Here is a 14,813-nt window from a genome sequence, read left to right on the forward strand (position 1 = left end):
ACCACCCCACCAGCCTGAACCCAAACTCCTCTCAAGCCTTTATCTGGGACGCTGGACATGCCGGGGCCTTGGCTCACAGCTGCCCACCAGCCTGCAATGCACAGAGCAGGTGCTTCAGCAAGCCATCTGATAGAACACGACTGCAGGGCCTTGGTGGGGTCAGAGCCCACATGAGGGGGGCTGGAGGCCGGCAGAGCACGTGTTCCCCTCCTAAGCTGCCCTCGCAGGCTCTGCAGTGCCTCTCTGGGAGCGGGTCTCACGCAGGGACAAAGGCCAGGTGGGCACTGGTACCCCCTGCCCTACACTTCACACCCTGCCCAAGGTGTGCCAACTCTGGTGAGCCCAAAGTGGCTGGTTCTAATTCAAGAGCTCTGAGCTGGCTCAACTCCAAAGCAGGGCCTCTTTCTGGGCCTCAATGAAGCATGCCCATGAGTCAGCATGGAGACTCGGCCAGAGCAACAGGAAGGGCAGGGTGCAGAATGGGGAGCCAAGGATGGTGGTGGTGGGGGGTAATGCCTGTAAAAACGTGAGTTCCTACAGCCTCCATCAGCTGCAAGATCCTTGCCCAGCAGATCTTTCCAGAAAAGTTCTGTCACGACCACGCCACAGGTGACGGCAGATAGATTCCATGAGGCTTGAGCGGGTTTGTAAACCTGCGGGACTCCAGCCTGCCCTGCCCTGTTCCCTCACCCATGAATCCCTGCTGAGAACCGTGTCACACACTCGTAGCCCCGACACTAGCCTGAAGGAAGGCTAAGGCGGGTGGGCGAGAGAGCAGGGACAGAGACCTTCAATGCTCACTTCTTGGTTGTGTAATAATACTTGATTAAAATGAAGTCACACAGTGCATCTTTTATTAGACATTATTTTAATACCATATCAAAACACCTTGACTAATGAAGAAAGCCTTTTCCCCCAGCTTTGAACATTTTTTAAAACATTTTATAAGGGTTTTTTTTGTTTTGGATTTTAATATATAAATACAGAAACCTATCTTGCCGGAGCTGATGTCACACATGAACATCAGCAGCTAAAATGTTCTCCAACAGAATGCCTGAAAACAGGGGCAGCTGTACATATCCTTGTAGTCTTTTGTTTGTCTAAGTTTTCTGGAAAAAAGAAAAAAAAATACACAGGGGTCTAGGAAAAACGTTCAGGCATTTTTGCAGGACACTTGTGATTGTTAAATCCTCTGAACTGACCAGAACCAGGAGGGAAGTGGGAAGGAGAAATGGGAAGGAGGGGGAGAAGGTCCTGATGGGCTCATTTTTGGCAACGAAGTCAAGATATCGGGGTCCCCAGGGGAGAAAAGTGCAAAATCAAGCCAGGAAAATGGGGGGGGGAGGAAATCAAACAAACAAAAAAAACCAAGGCAGAGTGGTTGATGGAGAGGCCGCTGGGTGCTGGGCACAGGAGGGCTGTGAGCTCGCTCTGCGCCATCGGGACTTGAGTGGCAAGAACCCGGCTCTGTTTGTTTGTCACTGAGTGGGTTCTGGCCGGGCAGCAGACAGCAATCTGTAAACATCACGAGGGAAAACACCAGTCGACACTAGACTTTTTGCTTTTTATATAATTTTTTTTTGTAAACACTTTAGAGACAGACCCACAATGCCTTTCAAAGGTGAAAAAGAAAATGCCCTTTCCCTCCTGGGATGAGGATGAGGGGAAGGATAGCGGGTGATTCTTTCTTCTCTCAAATTGGCTCTCATCCAATCTGGTGTCCTCGGGGAGAAAGGGGGACCATTCTCTGGAAGTCAGTGCAGGAGGGCGCCCTGTTCTCACTGCTGTCCCCAGCTCAGCTCTGCCCCAGTGTCCGAAGCCTCCTCTCAGGAACGGGGCCCTGGCTGTCCCTGTGGGGACCGGAAGATGTCAGTCGTGCGTGGTGGGCCCAAGGCCGGCCGTGTGTGTCCTGCTGAGGCCGGGCTGGGGCGCCCCCGAACCGGACATCATGCTGGGAATCTGGACTTGCAGCTGGTGCCAGAATCCATGCCCTCTGCCTCTTTCCTCCCCTCGCGTTTTCTTCACCCCACGCCCTCGGTGTTTGAGGTGAAGGTAAAAAGAGCAAGTGTCCCTGAATAGTTTGACATCGTCAGCTGTTCTGGGGGTTTACTTGGGATAAATGAAACAGAGCGAGAGACAGAAAGAACAGAAAGAGGCCCCTGAACCCTTGGGTGTGAGATGAGGTAGGTTTTCGTTCCTCTGGGGGTGTCGTCTGTTTGAAGGAAGGGACAGGTAGGATGAGGACAGGAGAGGACGTTGAGCAGTAGAGCAGGGTGCCCGAGGGAGACTTGGGCTACACTATGGTTACAGGGTGGGAAATGCCCACCAGCTGACGGGCACTCCCCTTTCTGGGGAGGAAGCTGGTTGGGCTGGTCTGCAGTGCAGTCAGGGACCTGGGCTGTGGGGGCAGGGCCCCCAGTCTGGCCTGGAGGCCCCAGACTCATCTGCAAGGGGGTGAGGGAGGTGGCCAGAGGAGGGAAGAACCTCGTGAGGTGACTGCTGACAAGTGCGGCAGGGACAACGCGCGGTCCCGTTCAGTGACCGTGAAGTCCATACGGGGTTGCAAGCGAGACGTCCCCATCCCCAAAGAACCAGGACCACCCCCCCCCAACCGGGTGAGGACCTGCTCCGGCAGCCCAGGGAGCACAAGGCTCCCCCAACCCAGCACTTTCTGAGGCTCCTGCTGAACCTTCTCAAAGAGATTTGCCCTCAATGTCTGGATCACACTGGTCTTTCCCCAACTCCACCTCCCCCCATCCATATTCTTCTGGATGACCATGCAAGAGTGGGCTCTCAGGCTTCCCAGGAACCACTGCCACCCCAAAGAAGCACTGCTGCTTAGACCCTCTTCCCCTGATCCCTTTCAGTGGGGAGGCGGGGGGTTGTAAGGGCAGTTCAGCAACGCCCTCTCCACTCCAGGGCCCCAGTCACTGGCTCACCATTGAGAGGAGTCAGCAAGCGAGCCCAGCAGGGTCAGTCCGCAGGGTGTTCTGGACAAGATCTGTTCACTTCAAACCACGAGTCTATGCAACTGAGGGGACAGACGGCAAGGGGGCCACGTCACCGGCTGAGCAGCTGATCCCCAGGGCCAGGTCTCCGAGCAGGATTCTTATGTCTCACCCGCGAGGCCCCCGACACCCACTGTCTACTGGCGGGAAGGAGCAGGGCACTCAGACGGGTGTTGGCTCAGCCAGAGGCCCCGTGCCTTGAGGTGGGGTGGCATGGGTCTAGGCCCGCAGGAAGCGGGGAGCTCGGCCTCGAGAGAGATGAAGCCTCGGGGGAGTGGAGCCCGGGAAGACGGCACAACTACCAGAGAGACAGCGAGTGCGGGGCTACGAGGGGTCGCCAAGGCTTGAAGGGCAAGGAAGGCTGGGCCGCGCCCTGAGCTCCCTCCCCGGCGGTGACTTCTCAGGACACCCCGCTGCTCTGCTCGGCTGTGGCGGGCATCCAGCAGCCAGCCCTCCCGGGAGAAGGTGGCCGGGGTGGGGGGTGGGGGGGACTCAGGAGCGCCAGGCAAAGGCCGGCAGTGAAGTCCTGGAGTCACAGAAAGGGCTGTTGGAACCTGTCTTTGAAACAGGAACCAGACTGGCTATTTGCATAAGTCTTCCCCAGAGCTAAAGAGTCCCTTCCCGGCTCTGGTCAGCGCCTCCCGGGACGCTGGCGGCCTGGCGCTGGACCCGGGCCCAGACCCTCCCCGGCCCTCTCTCGCGCCCTTCCCGCACCAGCCGAATCCGCGTGCGGCCCCGTGGCCGGCGGCCCCAGTCAGGCTTCAGGACAAAGCCTGCGTCAGGAAGCGGCTCCGGGGCCCGAGGGGCCGAGAGCAGTGGCGGCCACGGGTGGCAATGGGGCGGCCTCCTGTCCTGAGTGAAGCGTCTTCTTTCCAGTTGGAAACAAGAACCAGGCTCGAGCTGGAGCCCGAGGACGAATCTCGGCCCTGTTAATTATGGCGGCGCCCACCCCACAGGTAGTGAATATTCCCGCCCGGGGGCGCCTCTGGGGCCGAGGCATGGGAGGAGCCTCCGGGGCCAAGGGGCGGAGCCTGGGGCGAGGGGCGGAGCCGGGTGCATGGGTCGGTGCCTGGGCGGGGCTACTGGGGCGGAGCCTGGCGTAAGGGGCAGGGCCTGGGGCCGAGGGGCGGAGCCCGGTACAAGGGGCGGGGCGGAGCAGCCAGCACCTCCCTCCGTGCAGGGCCCGCGGCACAGACCAGGGTCTGCACACTGAGGAGCAGGGCGGGTTGGTGGAGATGAACGGAGACCCAACCTTCCACAGGGCCAGGGATCCACAGGCCTGCCCGTCTCTGCGCCCCGCACGTCCAGACGTCCCCGCCTGCCGGCCTGTGCCTAGACCCCGCTCAGGGTCCTTGTGACGGCCGGCCTTTTCCTCCCACTACAGGGAAGGAGCCCTCTGGGGTCTGAGTGTGGCTGAGCTGGGCCTGCCAGCTCCCTCGTACCTTTTGTGATAAATGCACAGACAGGGCAGCCTGGCTATCGTGTCCCCCTGAAGCAGCTCCTCCAGGCAGATCACACACTCACCCGCGTCTTTAGTCAGCACGTCATCTGCAGAGAGGGGACAGTGGGAGAGGACGGGGGTCAGTCACCAGCTGGCAGGGGTCTGAGAGCCGGTTGGGACGGCGTGGTCCACCTGAGTGGGCGAAAGCCTGAAGCGGACCTTGAAATGAAGGTCCTCACTGCAGACACCAGACATGTAAACCACACGCGAACTATCTGAGGACAAAATGGGGTTAATCACCAAATCCGCAGCCCAGGAGACAGAGGATGAAAATGGACGGGAGAGTGAGACACAGGGAGCTGGGCAGCAGGAGACAAACTGGCTCCCTGGACCGACTTTTCCCCTAAACATACACACAGGCCAGGGACACTGATTTCTGGCTCAGGGAAAAAAAAATGGTGATGAAGAGAGCTGGACTAGGCAAGAATGCGGGGGAAAAACAGGCACTCTAGACAATGTAAGTGCATGCTGCTGCTGCTAAGTCGCTTCAGTCGTGTCCAACTCTGTGCGACCCCATAGACGGCAGCCCACCAGGCTCCCCTGTCCCTGGGATTCTCCAGGCAAGAACACTGGAGTGGGTTGCCATTTCCTTCTCCAATGCATGAAAGTAAAAAGTGAAAGTGAAGTCGCTCAGTCGTGTCCGACTCTTCGAGACCCCATGGACTGCAGTCTACCAGGCTCCTCCGTCCATGGGATTTTCCAGGCAAGAGTACTGGAGTAGGGTGAAATGTCCACTAGCTGATGGAGAAATGAACCGTGTGGACCCACACAATGGAGTATCACTGAGCCAGGAAAGGTGAAGGGCTGATGCGGGCCGCAACATGGACACACCTTGAAAACATGGTGCTGAGTTAAAGAAGCTAGACACAAAAGGCCACTGGCTGTATGATTCCCTTTATGCGCAATGTCCAGAAGAAGAAAATTTAGAGACAAAAAGTTAGGTCAGGGGGCAGTGGAGAGTGAGTGCTTCATGAGTAAGGGATTTTCCTTTTTCTTTCTTTGTGGTAACATGAGCTGTGCCCTCTTGATAAAAGTGTAAGAGTACAGTGCACTACTGCTCTAGGCATCGTGGTGCAGAGCAGACCTCTAGCCTTATTTGTCTCACGGAATCAAATTTTCTACCTGTTGAATAACGAGTGCCTGTTTCGCTCTCCTCTGCCATCCACCCTTCTGCTCTCCAGTTCTATGGAGTTGACTGTTGACTCCTTCAGATCCTTCATTTAAGTGGAATCATACAACGAGGTCCTTCTGGGGTGATGAAATGTTTGCAACTAGACAGAGACGGTGGTTGCACAATGTTGTGAATGTCCTAAATGCTACCACACTATTACTTGCATGTTAAACACATTTTAACTCAATTAAATAACTTGAAAAAAAAAAAAAGACACCTTACACTCCCACCAGAAAAGAATGAATGGAAGGAAGCTGCCATGCACACCCCGGGTGAAGCCGTAAGCACAACAGCACAAGCAGAGCCGGGGGCCAAGCTAACACCCTCTAGGACGTTCCTGTGACATTCTGGGCACTGGCGACTCAAGTGAATAAGCCACAGTCTCAGGATTCAAAAAACTCACAGCCCAGCAGGGGCGGCTGAACAAGACGGAAATGAATAGCACGGGGATTCCTGGAAGTCTTAGGACGCACACAGATCCAGATGTGAGAAGTGTCGGAGACACCTGGGCGGGGTGGGGACGGCTCAGGGAGGGGTGTTCCAGGCAAGGGGACAGCATCTGTGCACCTGGGGGGAAGGACACTGCTGCAGAGTCGTGGGGCCACAGGGGGAGGAGAGACCAACTTCCTGAGGACGGGCTTGGGACCTGCATTCTGCTGCGGGGCCTGGGCTTTTTCTGGTTCACTGAGGGGCCCTGGAGTTGCGTTCTGATCACATCTGGTCTTCTGAAACCACTAGGAGTGACTGGAAGAGCCCTTGGTGGGCAGCCCACTCCGGAGGCTGACGCAGCACGGCAGGAGAGGGGAACTCAAGGCCAGCACCAGCACTGGGGGCGGGAGGATGACACAAACTGGGGCAGCTGGACAAACTGGGGGTGGTGGTGGGGGGTACTCATCACGATGAGAGGGAGCCCAGGAAGAGAGCCGGCTTGGACCGAACGATGAGCTCAGCGCTGGCTGGGAGGTGCTGAGCAGGAGTCTTCCCGGGGACATGGCCACGGAAACCTCCTGGAGTCCGCGCAAGTCCAGGTCTGGGGTTTAGAGGAGAGATGTGGGCCATAGCGGGAGTTGGGGGATACAGAGCTTAGACAAACCCAGAGAGGGCAGACGACTGAACCAGGTGAACTCTAGTATTTGAAAGGCAGGTGAAAAGAGGTGAAGTCAGCAAAAGGCTACGCAGACGTTCTCAAAACCACAGGAGAAATATCCAGAGGATGGCTTCTGGATGTGAAAACAGCAGAGCCTGAAGCAGGAGAATTCCTCACTCCTGAAAGATTTTAATTGAGTGTGGATATGGCCAGTGATATACACTGAGATTTCCTGTGTGTGTGTTCAATGAGCCTCAGGATCTTACACGCCAGGCAGGACCCCTGGCTTTATTCCTGATTGGCAAACAGGGACAATGCAGTCAGAGAACCAGACACCTTGCTGAAGTCAGAGGGCTCGTGAATGGGAGCGGGCCGGGGACCCTGGGAACTCGGGGAGGCAGGCGGTGCTCACACACAGCACAAAGCCCAGGAAGCGGCATCTCCCCACTGCAGAAGGCAGAAGGAGCCCAAATCCGGCAACAGGTCTGAGAGGGTTGAGTAAAACTTCCTATCCCAATCCCTGGGGCACTAGGAATCAGCCACCCCCAAGTGTCCCTGGGTGCCCAGCAGGGGCGGGAACACAGCTGAAGCTGAAGCCTGGCCACCACACAGATCCTATAGTACTTTTGCTCTCTCATGCTGGGAGCCCGCCGTCAGCTGCCAGGGGACCTCACCGCCCAAAGGAGAGGACCCCAAATCACACTGAGATTACTATGCAGATGGACTCCGATGCCTCTGGGCTGGGCACCCCAAGGTCCCCAGAGCAGGGGGGCTTGACCGATCCTGGTCGATGAAAACAAAGAACCAAGCTGTTCTTTCTTCTCAAGCCCCACAAGCCCCAGCTTCCTGACACCCTGACACCCACAAGCCCCAGCTTCCTGACACCGCATGCAAAGCCAGGGTCTCTGGCCTGGGAGGAAGCGAGCCTGGCCTGAGGGGTGGTGCTGACAGGGCCAACGCTCGGCTCCAAGGCAGACCACAGAAGCAGCCCAGGGTGGCGGGCAGTGCATCCTGCTGCCGGGGCCGGGGTGGGAGGTGGTGTCGCGCTTCTGCCCGTTCCTGACAGCTGCCGTTCATCAGAGAGGCATGGCTGAGGAGGAGGAGAAGAGGCAGCCCTCGCTTCTCTGGGGCCTGCTGCAGGCCACCAGTACCACACACACAGCCCTCTGAACCCCAAAGACCCTGCGGGGTCAGGGCTACAGCTCAGGCTGCGGGTAAGTGGCCAGGACCCCTGCGCTGCTCCTTCCACTTGGCCAACCTGCTCCTGTCCTTCAGAGACCAGGCAACAGTCTTTCCTCTGGAGCTGGAAACCAGCATCCACCTCAGAGATGGCTCCGGCCCTCCCTTCAGGTCGGGGAGGAGCCTGGCTGTGGGGAGCGCAGGCCCAGTGTCGCCCAGTGGGACTCAGAGGAGCACGGAGGTGGGTGTGGGCATTGGGGGCTGAACCCATGTCCTCCGGCCTGTGGCGGTCACAGCCCTGGCGAGCAGGAGGGAGAAGCCCCACACATGTTCCAGACAGGCTCCACCTGGCCTCGCCTCTACGCCAGGTTCCCAAAAGCCTGGCCCCGCAGCCTACTGGGGGCTGGGAAGGGGCAGAGCCACCCACGCCGGGCCGGGCCAGCTTCCTTCCAGGGGAATCTCCAGGCGAAGGGGAGACTCTGGGTGGAGTGCTCCCCTACCAGCAGCGGTGTCTCACCCCAGCCCCCAGACTACCAGCGCTACCCAGGTGGGCTGGGCTTCCATCATGACAAGCAGGGGGGGCCCTCAGGCCCGAGGGGCTTCATGTTACAGAGGCTGCCCTGGGGCCCCTCAGTCCCTCTCCCCAGGGCTCCCTCTCAGCCACGCCTCATGCACCGCCTCCTGCCCTCCCCCTGCAGGAAGGGCACCTGCACAGACACCCCCTGACAGACCCCAGGCCGGCAGACTCAGCCACTACTAGCATCAATAATAGCCCCCAGCAGCGCCCCCACTGGCTTGGGCAAACTCCCCAGCCAGGACCTGGCTCCCCAAGGCCCAAGAAAAGGCACTTGCATCCCAACCACAGGGTCCCTGAGAGCAGAGACACAGGGCAAACAAGCACCATGGACACAAGTTTGCTGGTCGGGGGAGAACGGGCAGGAGGCACACCTGCTATGAGGGGAGCCAGAGTCCCTTTCCCTTAAAGAAACCTTGTGTGACATTCAGCATTTAGCTGAAGCTGATGACCTTTGGCAGAGAGGAGGGGTGCGCAGGCAGGACCTAAGAAGCAGGGCATGGGTCTGTGCCCCAGAAGAAAGCTAAGCGGACAGGAGCTTTTAAAGCTACTCTGACAGCCACCAAGCTCGCTGAATACTGCTGGCAAAAGAGCCTGCCACACGCCAGGCTCTCCCAGAGCCAAGGAGCCCTGTCGGTCGTGGAATCGGGGCCTCCTCGGTCTCAGGACTGTGACTCTTCTGTTCACGGCAGAACCAGGCCCCTCACCTCCAGATTCACTCTATTAGCTGACCAACATGATGGTCAAAACCTGAGTGTGTGTTCTTGAGGATGCAAGTTGCCCCAGTCTCAGAACCACAGAGAGACATTGGAAAGGGAGAGAAACAAGACCCGTCAAGCTGGCCACATGTATCCAAGCAAATGGGTCCCCCGACTCCACTGTAACCCTTGAGGCACCCATCCTGGGTTCAGAGTGGCCCGCAGAGGAGAAGAAAGGACAGGAGAGTCTGACCACCAGGTCACCGGGTCACCCCAACTCACGGGCGAGGTGCCCGTGTGGGAGCACCAGCTCCTGGTCTTCACGGTTCTCCTGAGCACTGGGTGAACCAGTTAAACTGGCCTTGCCTTTCCTAAACTGGCCTTTAAAAAAAAAAAAATCTGGCAGGCGGCTACTGGAGGCCTTCCAACCCACGGCTCAGGCCAACCCTCATAATAAGAAAAATACTACTTTCTATCAGCCTCATTTAGGAGGTTTCTTTTATCCCCCCTTTTTGGCGGTTAACTAAATTTCACCTTATATAACTGCTATCAATTTCCTAAAATTTCCCCAATTGGTGCTAGCATCTACAGAAAGGGTATGTGTGTGTAGATGAGGAATCTCCCGGGAGTGACCAGGAATTTCAGTGAATCTTCATAAGAAAACAGCACATACCCACTAAGAAAGTCTCAGATCATCCCCTTTCCAAAAAGATTGAGAGTTTTACACCTCACAAATGCCTTAAATCTCTTCTTCTTTTTCTCCTTTTTTAGTAGAAAAGACAAAGTAGGGTGATAAGAAGTCATTGGTAAAATATGACCTAGAGATCCGAACTGGGATTTTGGCTTAAGGCCTCAAAAGGCCTGTGCCGTATCTCAGAACAGGCCCCAGACCAGCCCTGGAGAGTCCCACTCCATATACAGACCCCAGGTGGCAAATACCTTCCTCATACCTGGAAGGTTTAGGTGTGCTTAGACAAAGACTGCATGTGTTAGCAGTGCGAGCAGAGGGCGAGGCACCTTCTTCGCCTGAAGACAAATTCCACTGAGGGGACCAGAAGCAAGACGCTGCTCTTTGCCTTGGATGATTAAGGAATGGCTTTTGCAAAAAAGGCCCTCCCGTTCACACTCACACACACACTCTCTCACGCACACCCTCCCCTCCCCTGCCCCCAAAGAGACGGCTTCTCAACTGTGTGAATGTCAGTCGCTCAACCATGTCTGACTCTGCGACCCCATGGACTGTAGCCTGCCGGGCTCCGCTGTCCATGGCATTCTCCAGGCAAGAATACTGTTCCTCCTTCTCCAGGGTATGTTCCCAACCCAGGGATGGAACCCATGTCTCCCACATTGCAGGTGGCTACTTTACCGTCTGTCTGAGCCACCAGGGAAGGCTTTTCAACTAGAGGAGGGAGAAAATGGGAACAGACCATAAACAGTCAAGGCCAGGCCTCTGGCTGGCTGGCGAACCTCTGCTCCCTCTGAGGGGACTCTCAGACTGAGTGTGGCTGAGTGAGGCCAGGGGACACCGAGGGCAACACGGGCACGCCCCTGTCAAGGCGAGACACTTGGGTTTGATCCCTAGGAAATGGCAACCCACTCCAGTGTTCTGGCCTGGAGAGTTCCATGGACAAAGGAGGCTGGTGGGCTACAGTCCACGGGGTCCCAAAGAGTGGGACATGACTGAAGTGACCAAGCACGCACGCAAGTCTGCATAGCACACTAGGCAGGGGTTAACTTTCACTGTGTCCACGGGGTGTCGTGGCAGGGGACCTGGGTTTCATGGAGTCCCCTGATGTACTCATGCTCAGCCCCGAGGTGGCAGGTCAGTTCTCAGTCTCCAAAGGTGTCCACACATCATGTCTATTCTGCCCTGGACAGTCAGGCTTAAGCAGGTTGTGCAAAGCTCGGAAAGGAATCCTGTTCCCCACAGAGAGCTGGTGCTCCCGTGGACCCTCTGCTGTCAGCTGTGCGTGACCAAGGCCTGTCTCCCGACCAGATGCAAGAGGAGCTAAGCAGGTAGCAGAAAGGACAAGGCACACTACACTCCTGAAGGACTCCCTCCCTGCCCCACTCCCCTTGCCCTTCCCGCTTGGAGGCAGGGTGCAGAAGCTGCCCAGAGGCCACCCTCTGCCCCCCCACACCCCGCCTCCTGCCCCAGCCAAGCCCTCACCATTGTAGGAGAGGCGAGGTTTGCTCAGACACATTATAAAGTGCATTTCCATCTCATCGGAAGCCACGGACTTGGAGCAAATGGGGCACTTGAAACCTGAAAAGAAGAGAGAACAGAATGAAGTGTTTTGTTTTGTTTCCCCAAACCAAGCATATCCATAATAAAGATGGAAACTCTTAGGTGACTCTGGCCATGTGGGCTCAGAATCAACATGGGGAATGACAGTCTAGATACATCCCACAACTGACTTCTGCATTAAAGGCAACCAACATTTCGTTTCTTTGTTATAGCCTCCAACTCCCATTTTTTCACGGAGGCTCACCCTTAGCAGAGACATTACTTTGCCGACAAAGGTCCATCTAGTCAAGGCTATGGTTTTTCCAGTGGTCATGTATGGATGTGAGAGTTGGACTATAAAGAAAGCTGAGCACTGAAGAATTGATGCTTTTGAACTGTGGTGTTTGTTGGAGAAGACTCTTGACAGTCCCTTGGACTGCAAGGAGATCCAACCAGTCCATCTTGAAGATCAGTCCTGGGTGTTCATTGGAAGGTCTGATGCTGAAGCTGAAACTCCAATATTTTGGCCACCTGATGCTAAGAGCTGACTCATTTGATAAGACCCTGATGCTGGGAAAGATTGAGGGCAGGAGAAGGGGACGACAGAGGATGAGATGTTGGATGGCATCACCAACTCAATGGACATGGGTTTGGGTGGACTCTGGGAGTTGGCGATGGACAGGGAGGCCTGGCATGCTGCAGCTCATGGAGTCGCAAAGAGTCAGACACGCCTGAGAGACTGAACTGAACACCCTTGTCATGCCCCTTGCTGAAGTCTACCAGTCATCTCTGGCAGCCGACTTGAGTTTTCTTTGCATTCAGATCCTTTCCCAAGGGGGTCTAGTGGGCAGTGGGGACAGGGAGTCACTGAGCGAATCAAGGTGACTGAACAGTCTGTCTGTGAATAACAAAGAATTAACATCCTTCCGCCTCTGGCCCTCAAACCACTTAGCTGGATCGCCTGGGGAAGGAACCCCTACAGGTGTGGGTACCTCCACCCCTCACCCTGAGCACCTTCCCTCCCGTGGCCCCTGCAGCTGTCATTGGAGAGTGTGCATTCAGCGGGATGGCCCTGCAGAGCGCTCCCAAATGCCACACATGCCTTGGCCATATGCCTCCAAAAGTGACAGCTGTTTCACAACCACAGGCGACTGACCCTGCCGTTTTATTCTCCAGGAAGTTTACTCAATATACACCTGGGGAGTTTCATCACACTGTGCATCAGCACTGGATATTTTGACGGAGAACCTTTTGAGCTGAACTCCATTATGCAAACTTAGTCCTTTGATTGCTTTTTTATAAATTATTTTTTGACCGATTTTTACAGATAAATACAGATTTTTACAGATAAATACAAATCTTTCCAATTTCCCCCATTTTACTTTTATTAAAATTACTTTTCAAAGGGGGAACTCCCTCCCTGGTGCTCTGGTGGCTAAGACTCTTGTGCTCCCAATGCAGGGGGCCTGGATTCAATCTCTGGGTCAGGGAACTAGATCTTGCATGCTGAAAGTAAAGATCCCACATGCCTCAATGAAGACTTGTTGCAGCCAAATAAATAATTATTTAAAAACAAAATAAATGGGAAATTCCCTGGTGGTCCGGTGGTTAGGACTCTGCTTTCCCAGGTTTGATCCCTGGTCAGGGAACTAAGATCCCACAGGCTGCACAGTGGAGCAAAAAAAAAATAATAATAATACTGTTTTCAAATAGATTACTTCACTTTCATTCTACTAAAAAGACTTAAAAGTCATCTATTTATTTGTCCATATCAAATTTTAAATACCACAGTGTCTCCCTTATGTGACCATAACCCCTACTTTCCCAGTCTGGAGTTTCCAGGTCAAATACAGGACATCTAAATACTGTTGTGAAGATTTGACCCATCTGTTAATTTTCAGCCTAAATGTCCACACAGTTTCACTGGATGCAGGAGCAGTATCTACCACGAGGAGAGGGTTCATGGCAAAGAGGAGCTCACAGCTTCCCCAGTGTCCTTCCTGAGGGGGCTTGCTCACTCTCCAGGGCAGCCTCTGACCTGGACAGCTGGTGGTGCTGAGACAGGAAGCAGGCCGGCTCCCAGGCAGGGCACAAGCCCTTGGCATGAAGTCTTCTCCGAACCCTCCTCTCTTCAGGGACAGGGCTCTGAGCTCCAGAACCAGATAGAACACCCACAGTCCGGCCCACTGCGGGCAAAGAGGACCTCAGACTCTGCAGCACCAACCCCATTCTCCCAGCCCCTCTCCCAGAGATACTCAGTGTCTATGTGCGTTGGCTAAAAGGTCCTGGAAGTGCTGTCATCTCAAGGACTCTGGCTGAGCTTTGAGAAAGGTCTGTATTTTCTGATCTCTGGGTGGTTGCTGCTGCTGCTGCTAAGTCACTTCAGTCGTGTCCGACTCTGTGTGACCCCATAGACGGAAGCCCACCAGGCTCCCCCGTCCCTGGGATTCTCCAGGCAAGAACACTGGAGTGGGTTGCCATTTCCTTCTCTGGGTGGTTAGGAATCCATTAAAGACAAAACCAGAACACAGAAAGGAAACACGAGAGGGGAGGGTCCAACCCACGGCCTAGTACAGGTGAGTCATGAACTAGAGTCTGGCACAGTGAGAATGCTCTTCTACCCTCAGTCCTTCTGTCCTCTGAATCTGCCCTCAGGCCTGTGTCCTGCAAATACACCAATACTTGTACTCAATAACATTCCACAGAATGACCAGCCACTGGGAGAGTAGTTGTTCACCCTTCTTTCTCACTCAAAAGACCAAGGTTTTGCAGCGTTTTAAGTGACTACAAGATGCTTTCACTTTAAACTTGCCAAGTTAGGACCCTCCCTGCAGGCTGAGGGCGCAGGGCTGAGGGGAGGTCAGGATGGACCTGACAGGTCCTCAGACACCACGTCCAGATGCGGCCACTGGGAGATGGTAAAGTGACTTCTCACTAAAGAAAAGCCTTTCACCTCATACATTGCTCACATCTCTGATTACTTAGAGCAGTCACGGTTGTCACAACAGTGTCATTCACACCCTTGCACCCCACCGTGATTCCCTGAGATTAGAAGAAGGGTCAAGTTACAGCTACGATGCTGCGAAAAAGGGACACCCCACAAGAAAGGTCTAGGGGGAAACGTCACTGGACATTTATGTCCTAGGAAGAAACAAGCTGAGGTTTAGGCCGATCCTCTCATCGTACAGGTAAAGAAAGAGACCCCAGGAGGCCAACAGTCAAACAACTGAGGGGCTAAGCTGAGACCAGAATCGGATTTCTTAGCTCCCAACCTAAAGTCCTCGCCTTTAGAGAAGAGTTGACTGCAGGTGTGATATTGTGATTTCTAATCAGAAGTATATATTTGGCCTTTGTCCTGTTTCTGGCAC

General features: G+C 55.1%; 1 protein-coding gene across 2 annotated transcripts in view; it reads right to left on the bottom strand.

Moving 5' to 3' along the window:
- Positions 1 to 710: 710 nt before the first annotated feature.
- Positions 711 to 14,813, bottom strand: part of ZNRF1 (zinc and ring finger 1) — a 90,357-nt gene continuing 76,254 nt past the window's right edge. Inside the window, exons 2-5 of one of the 2 annotated variants that reach the window (XM_055413133.2) lie at positions 11,389 to 11,484; positions 4,451 to 4,556; positions 2,940 to 3,031; positions 711 to 1,515 (exon numbers count right to left, since the gene is read on the bottom strand). In XM_055413133.2, coding sequence (XP_055269108.1) covers positions 2,974 to 3,031; positions 4,451 to 4,556; positions 11,389 to 11,484 — 260 coding nt within the window. In that variant the 3' untranslated portion in view covers positions 711 to 1,515; positions 2,940 to 2,973. Of the gene's footprint in view, positions 1,516 to 1,555; positions 1,851 to 2,939; positions 3,032 to 4,450; positions 4,557 to 11,388; positions 11,485 to 14,813 lie in introns of those variants that run through there. The other variant, XM_055413132.2, reaches the window with a different exon arrangement.

Source organism: Moschus berezovskii, chromosome 22 (assembly GCF_049115385.1).
Source record: "Moschus berezovskii isolate FMDL1 chromosome 22, NW_MosBer_1.0, whole genome shotgun sequence".
Lineage (NCBI taxonomy): Eukaryota > Metazoa > Chordata > Mammalia > Artiodactyla > Moschidae > Moschus > Moschus berezovskii.